Consider the following 7,444-nt stretch of genomic DNA (forward strand, 5'->3'; position numbering starts at 1 on the left):
ATAGTGTGTTTTATCATAGTGTGTTTTATCATTGTGTGTTTGTCATTTTACTGGATGTTCACTGAAAAAACAGTTTGGAGTCACTGGATCAACTTTACAAAAATATTATGTATTAAAAATGTATATTATACTAAATGTGTATATCATATTATAATGTGTATTATATTATAAATGTATATTATATAAAAATGTATATTATACTATAAATGTATCTAATATTATAATGTATATAATATTATAATGTGTATTATATTATAAATGTATTGTATATTATAAAAAGTGTATTAAACACATTGAGCATTAAACAGACAAATAATAAAACACATTCATGTCCCTTTAACCTGAGAAAGCCTGGAAACAGCCCTCCCCTCCCCTCCCCTCCCCTCCCCTCCCCTCCTCCTCCTCCTCCTCCTCCTCCTCCTCCTCCCCTCCTCTTCATCCTGCTCTTCCTCCTCCTCTTCCTCCCCCTCTTCACCCCTTCCTCCCCTCCTCCCCCTCTTCCTCCTTATCCCCTCTTCACCCACTCTTCCTCCCCCTCTCCCTCTCCTCCCCCTCTCCCCCCTGCTCCCCCTCTTCCTCCCCCTCCTCCCCCTCCTCCTCCTCCTCCTCCCCCTCTCCCCCCTCCTCCCCCTCCCCCCCCCCCTCCTCCCCCTCTTCCTCCCCCTCCTCCTCCTCCTCCTCCTCCTCTTCCTCCCCCTCTCCCCCCTCCTCCCCCTCTTCCTCCCCCTCCTCCTCCTCCCCCTCCCCCCTCTCACCCCTCCGTGATGAGCATCCCTGGCTGAAAATAGCTCGAGACCACTAGACACATTTTTGATGCGCCCTCGCGCCCCTCGCCCCCCTGTACAAGGTGTGGCTGGGGGCTATATAAGCGGCCGGCGGCGCTCAGCCTGGACATCCACTCGAGTCTCCGCTGGTTTTCACTCGCCTCAACGCAGCACAGGTGAGTGGGTGAGGCGGCCCCGCGGCGTGGACTAACCCTCATGGAGAGAGCGAGAGAGAGAGAGAGAGAGAGAGAGAGAGAGAGAGAGCGAGAGAGAGAGAGAGAGAGAGAGAGAGAGAGAGAGGGGGGCATTGACGGACCATCGGACACCGCAGGGCCGACGGATGCTTTTTGTTTTGTTTGTTTAATTTTCTGAGGAAGGACGTCTGTGGATCCTAATTTGGCTAAGCAACAATTTGCAAACTGGACATCTCCCCCCCAAAAAAGAACATTTGTGTGTGTGTTTGTGTGTGTTCTCTTGTAACTGCATCTCCTATCTATCCGTTGACTGCCCGGGTTGCACTGGTGCTGCACTCCGAGCATCAGCTCGCCGGAGGTGTTGGGGGGCGGGGGGCGGGGGGCGGGTGGTGCAGGACTCCATCTCAGGCCACGTGCTGGGGTCAGGTGTCACTCAGGCATTTAGCACATTAAAATAGAAGCGTTAAGTCTTCGTGTTTGCATTTTGGAAGATTAGGAAAAGTAATTGTGCATGAGCCGCAATCAGGGGACTATAAATGCAGCTGTAACGGGACCTTGAAAAGATCCCCCGCAGACGGGTGCAGCTCAGCGTTTACCGCTTCACCCTGCGACCCTGCTCCTGGAGCCCTTCATCGCAATGCTCCGTTTACTGTTTACTTGTTCAACTTTTCTGTTGTTGTCCAATGCCACGCGCTGTGAAGAGTAGGGGAAACGTGTAGAGACTCGTGCACCTGCCCGGCGGGGCACGCCTCCGAAGTGGCTTTTGGAGGCCGCCTCGGGTGAATTGGGATGGCGGCGCGGCCACCGAAATGTGCTTTTTAATCTTGCTTTTGTTTTTCCTTCTCCCCATCCCAGAGATAAAAAAAATGGCCTTCGCTGGTATCCTCACCGACGCTGACATCAAAGCCGCTGTGGACGGCTGCAAAGGTGAGACGGACCCCACCCCAAAACTGACACCCTAAATATGACGCGCGCCCAACATCCCGTAGCGTCGTGGACCTTGTTCCTCTAACGTGGCGTGAGCCCGCTTCGACGAGGTCCTGCCACGGGCGTCGCCGCCACAATCGGTGTGTCGGCGGTTTCCCCCGAAACCTCGGCAGCTGTGCCCTTGCTGACGGTTTTCTTTTTTTTTTTTGTCTTTTTGTTAACCTGCGCCGCAGGAGCCGACACCTTCGAGTACAAGAAGTTCTTCACTGCCTGCGGTCTGACCAGCAAGACCCCCGAGCAGGTCAAGAAGGTCTTCTACATCATCGACCAGGACAAGAGCGGCTTCATTGAGGAGGAGGAGCTGAAGTAAGACACTTAGAACCGGCAGCCGGTACCCCGGTACACACCGGTAGACACCCGGTACACACTTGGTAGACACCCGGTACACACCCAGTACACACGAGACTCTCACAGCCCTGAAAAAATCCCATGCAAGCGGACGTTTGAGGGCACCTCTTAAGGCGCGGGAGACATTTGAGAAGCCCGGTGGCTGGGTTTAGCACCAGGCCACTGGCTCAAATTAAAGGTGCAAAGAGCGACGCCAGGAGGTTTCCCCTTTCCCCGCAGACCACCTGTGGAGTGGACGTCGGTAGGGTCACCATCTCCAGGCTCGTCCAGACACCGAGCAGGGGCCCAAAAAAAAAAAAAAGTGGAATATAAAGTTCAGCCACCGACAGAAAGCGACTGGGAAAGCCCACGCTGCCTTTGGTAAAAAGAGAAGGTTTCCCTGCCTTCAGCCTCCGCCTTCAGCCGGAGCCGTCCCTTGAACTCCCCGAACACGGGGCGTGTTGTTCGGTGTTTCACGGTGTTTTGTTCCGCAGACTGTTCCTGCAGACCTTCAGCGCCGGTGCCAGAGCACTGACCGACAAAGAGACCAAGACATTCCTCAGCGCCGGGGACAAGGACGGTGATGGCATGCTGGGCGTCGATGGTGAGAACCGTCACTGTGATATGATGTCATAATTCACTTGGATGTTGGTTTGGTGTTTCACCAATTATTCTGATTAAAAGATTGGTTGATTAGTTGATTGACTGTTGATTTATTGATTGAATGGTTGATTGATTGGTGGATTGATTGATTAGTTGATTGAAAGGCTGATTGTTTGGAAGATCGATTGATTGATTGATTGTATTGATTCCTTGGTTGATTGACAGTCGGAGACATATTGACGCCATTTAAATGACTCTGCTGATACCAACGTCCATTTCCTTGTGTTTACTTTCCCACAGAGTTTGCTGAGCTTGTAAAGGCATAAATATCCATTGACCAACATCGCAACTTCTCATGGAACCACGACCCCCCCCTTGCAAGACTCAGTAATCATCAGCTGAAAGAATATTTTTTATATCTTATTTATAAGTTGCCGGCGGATTATTTCTCAACATTGAGCACATTGTGCATTAATCCTGTTGATGGGATGTGTTACATGTTTTGAAAATGACCTGTGCAAAATGTCCATCTCATCTGCACATTTGAGGAAGAGTGAAAAACCAGGAATAAATGCTCTTTTGGTGTTACGTCATCTCCTTCCTCTTCCTCTGTGCTTCGCTCCGAACGCCGTCAGACCAGAGAGAATCTTCTCATCCCCAAATCTGCATGGATCGGGGAAGGGGGGGGGGGGGGGGGGTCGTTGAGTGAAACTCGACGGATCCTGTCTTGATACGGTGGAACGGGGGGAGGGTGGAGTGGGAGTGGGGAGGCCCCCGGGGGGGATAGTTTCACACATAGGGCAGTGAGGCTGTGTGTGTGTGTGTGTGCGTGGACCAGCTGCGTGGTCAGTGGGACAAAGTGCTGTGGCCAGCAGAGTGCAGGAGCAGTGCTATCAATAGCCCGGGTGGGATCAGCAGACCACCCACTTTAGGATGGACTCTGCAGGGATCGGGCGATAGGGGCTTTGTGAGGTCCACGTGGAGCACGCACCGCGGGACCGACACGCGTCACTTCACTTTTCCCGTTTAAGAATCAACCGCCCGCGGGGGGCTTCGACGGGAGGTTGATCCGCTTTCCTGCAGTTCAGAGGTGGACGAATCAAAGTTTGCGTGGAAAGGGAATCGATGCAAGGCAATCGATACGGGTTGCAGAGTTAATCGTGTCTATGACGCAGATTGACGGCATCTCGAATGAGTAAATAACAACCAATGACTAAATAACGCTGCCAGCGGATCATATACAACTCAGTGGCCTCCAACAGCCAAGTGTCGGGACTGTGCTGCCCCCACATGGAGGACCCTGACCTGTCAGCTTTAAATTCTAATTTGAGGATTCGTCAGAAACAGAAGACCCAACATATCCCCTCTTAATATTAGATATACTGGGTAAAAAATATTGAAAAAAGTATATAATATTAGATAATATATAATATAATATAAAATAATATTCCCTCTATTATAACAATAGAGGGAAAAGCAGACAATAAGAGAGACCAGAGGACGTAAAACAATGTCCTGTGCACTCTCTGTTCTGCAAGCAGGAGGAAATCAGAGTTTATCACAAGAGTTCATAAAATGACCGAAAAAATATACAGTACACACACATGGGTCTCTGTGGCACCTTATATTGAACAAAAAAACATTCTTTACACACGTTTTCCGCCCAAAGGAAAAAAAGACAGACATTTAAATCAGCATGTTTCCCCCTTTTCCAGCATCGCGGTGGACCTGGCCCGTCTCTCCTCGCTGGGTGTATTATTAGCGTTTGGGAATATTGTGAGACTTTTCAAACGCACCTTTTAAGTGTCTTCATTTGTGAAACCTAAAATAGAGCCTCCCCCTCTTGGCGGTGGTGTCAGTTTCCTTGAGCTTCACATTTGGATGGAGAGTTAAAGTATAAAAGGTCACAAGGCGCAGGGGAGACCAGTGCAGTCAAGTCTGGTCTGTATCATCTGTACAAAGCAAAGACACCGGAGGTGAGTGGCAACAAGCTCCTGCACCATGCTGAGAGGAAATAAAGAAAATAGGCGCTCCATCCCGGACAAAGAAATGTGATTTTTTTGTATTAATTATTGTTATTGTTATTATTGTTATTATTATTGTTCTTCTTCTTATTATTTTTTATTATTATATGTATAATTGTAATAATAATAATAATAATAATAATAATAATTATTATTATTATTATTAGTAGTAGTAGTAGTAGTAGTAGTAGTAGTAGTGGTACTAGTAGTAGTAGTAGTATTGTTATTATTATTATTATATTTTTACGGTTGTATTTTATTAATATCTTTTTAATTATATTATATATTTTTTTAGCTTATTCATCCTAATTATTTGCCCATGAATCCATGGATTAGTGACTAAAGCTCCCAGCACCTCCTTGGTGTCTGCTCTCCAATGGAAGCGTCTTCAACCTCCACTTTACCATTTAACACCAAAGAGGACAGAGGCGCGGCTGATTGGGGTTTCCTGAAACTTCTCCAATTTTTATCACTATTATTTTGGGAGCAACGTGGATGTAGATTACTAGTGGGCTTTATTATCACCAGGTCGAGTCAAAATTCAAGTAACCATGTGCTTTGTGGTCGTTTGAATCGTTGGAGAGTTGGAAATTATTTTATTATTTTTTTTTTCTTCATTATTTAAACCTTTTAATTAAATTAACCATTCATTAAACCTATTAACACTTGTTTGTCTTAAAAAAAAGTCTTCCTATTCATCTTATCTTATTTTTGCTTATCTATTATCTTATTTTATTAACTTAGATGCATTAAAAGGACCAATAGCCAAACAAAACCCTATTGTCCCTGTTTTGTTGTTGTGGATTGTCAGAAAGAGTTTGTGGATCAACATTTAAAACGTTCGATTTTTTTTTTTTTTGTCATTTTCGTTGGAGATCCAAATGGCCTTCTCCAATTTACTGAGTGATGCTGAAGTCACTGCAGCCCTGGACGCCTGCAAAGGTAGATGGGTCCACACACACTGCCACGCCGCGCGGCGCCGTCTGTGATTTTGTTGTGAATGAACCTGTTAAACGTCCGCCCTCCAGCCGCCAACTCCTTCGACCACAAGAAGTTCTTCAAGTCCTGCGGCCTGTCCGCCAAGTCCACGGACGAAGTGAAGAAGGCCTTCGACATCATCGACCAGGACCACAGTGGCTTCATTGAGGAGGATGAGCTAAAGTGAGAACATCCTGGGAATATCTAGACGTAGAAACATCTAGATATTCTATATCTATGAACTCAGATATAGGAACCTTAGATATAGCAAGATATTATGATTATATTTAAATATATATATATATATAGGCTAAAAGATAGATCATAGAGATAAGATTAAACATGTTTGTTATCTATTAACTAAAGAGAACACACGATAAATTAATTAAAGAAAGCTATGATCAAAGACATACCTGATATCATCATAGATATACCTGTGAGTGTGAGAAAAAACAATATCATTATATATATGTACTGTATATATGATCACAGATATAGGTTTCTGAATATAGAAACCTATATCTATGATTAAAGTTATAATAGATATAGAAACCATATATATTGAAATGTACATCTATGATTATAGTTCTACTTTTAATAGATATAGGAACCATAGATATATATCTATGATCATATATGAATCTACATCTATGGTTTCTATATGTGTATGGTTTCTATAGGTTTCTGTGTCTACCTACAGTACATAGAGAGCATATAGGTTTCGGTCTATGATCATACTTGGATGTATGTTTCTATACCTCCTCTGTAACCTTTGTTATGGACCCTGCTCAGACTGTTCCTGCAGAACTTCAGCAGCGGGGCTCGTCCTCTGACCGACACAGAGACGCAGGCCTTCCTGAAGGCCGGGGACACCGACGGGGACGGCAAGATCGGCGTGCAAGGTGCGTTTGTAAACGTAGCGTGGAGGAGGGGATCAGGATACAAACACCCTAACACGAGTACTGCAGTAGAACTGGAAGTACCACAGTGACATCAACACTGAAGTACTTCAAACTACTTCCAGTATTAAAAGTAGCCGCCACATGCATGGTCTATGAGGCGTCAGGTGATGCAGTGATGCAGTGATGTAGGGATGCAGTGATGCAGTGATGCAGTGATGTAGGGATGCAGTGATGCAGTGATGCAGTGATGCAGTGATGCAGTGATGCAGTGATGTAGGGATGCAGTGATGCAGTGATGCAGTGATGTAGGGATGCAGTGATACAGTGATGCAGAGATGTAGGGACGCATTGATACAGTGATGCAGTGATGTAGGGATGCAGTGATGTAGTGATGGACGGATGCAGTGATGCAGTGATGCAGTGATGCAGTGATGCAGCGATGCAGTGATGTAGTGATGGACGGATGCAGTGATGCAGTGATGTAGTGATGGACGGATGCAGTGATGCAGTGATGCAGTGATGCAGTGATGTAGTGATGGATGGATGCAGTGATGCAGTGATGCAGTGATGCAGTGATGTAGGGATGCAGTGATGCACATCCTGATTACAGTCAAATATTCATCTGCTAGGATGAATATTTTAAATATTACTTAATATTACTATTA

At 45.9% G+C, this 7,444-nt stretch overlaps 2 protein-coding genes across 2 annotated transcripts in view; both read left to right on the top strand.

The window, feature by feature from the left end:
- Nucleotides 1-875: 875 nt before the first annotated feature.
- Nucleotides 876-3,463, top strand: LOC307236662 (parvalbumin beta-1-like). Its single transcript, XM_080009141.1, has 5 exons — nucleotides 876-940; nucleotides 1,814-1,885; nucleotides 2,119-2,251; nucleotides 2,767-2,876; nucleotides 3,176-3,463. Exons 2-5 carry the CDS (start codon nucleotides 1,825-1,827, stop codon nucleotides 3,199-3,201), a joined length of 330 nt encoding a protein of 109 aa, XP_079865267.1. The 5' UTR covers nucleotides 876-940; nucleotides 1,814-1,824; the 3' UTR covers nucleotides 3,202-3,463.
- A 1,297-nt stretch (nucleotides 3,464-4,760) lies between these two features.
- LOC307236661 (parvalbumin beta-like) overlaps nucleotides 4,761-7,444 on the top strand; it is a 3,713-nt gene continuing 1,029 nt past the window's right edge. Inside the window, exons 1-4 of the mRNA XM_080009140.1 lie at nucleotides 4,761-4,851; nucleotides 5,775-5,841; nucleotides 5,928-6,060; nucleotides 6,670-6,779. Coding sequence (XP_079865266.1) covers nucleotides 5,781-5,841; nucleotides 5,928-6,060; nucleotides 6,670-6,779 — 304 coding nt within the window. The 5' untranslated portion in view covers nucleotides 4,761-4,851; nucleotides 5,775-5,780. The remainder of the gene's footprint in view (nucleotides 4,852-5,774; nucleotides 5,842-5,927; nucleotides 6,061-6,669; nucleotides 6,780-7,444) is intronic.

Source organism: Zeus faber (genome assembly GCF_960531495.2).
Source record: "Zeus faber genome assembly, chromosome: 11".
NCBI lineage: Eukaryota > Metazoa > Chordata > Actinopteri > Zeiformes > Zeidae > Zeus > Zeus faber.

Coding starts and splice junctions, on each gene's coding strand:
- LOC307236662 (XM_080009141.1), top strand. CDS start 1,825: ATGGCCTTCGCTGGTATCCTCACCGACGCTGACATCAAAGCCGCTGTG. Junction 1,886..2,118: donor CGCTGTGGACGGCTGCAAAG/GTGAGACGGACC, acceptor CCTGCGCCGCAG/GAGCCGACACCTTCGAGTAC. Junction 2,252..2,766: donor ATTGAGGAGGAGGAGCTGAA/GTAAGACACTTA, acceptor TTTGTTCCGCAG/ACTGTTCCTGCAGACCTTCA.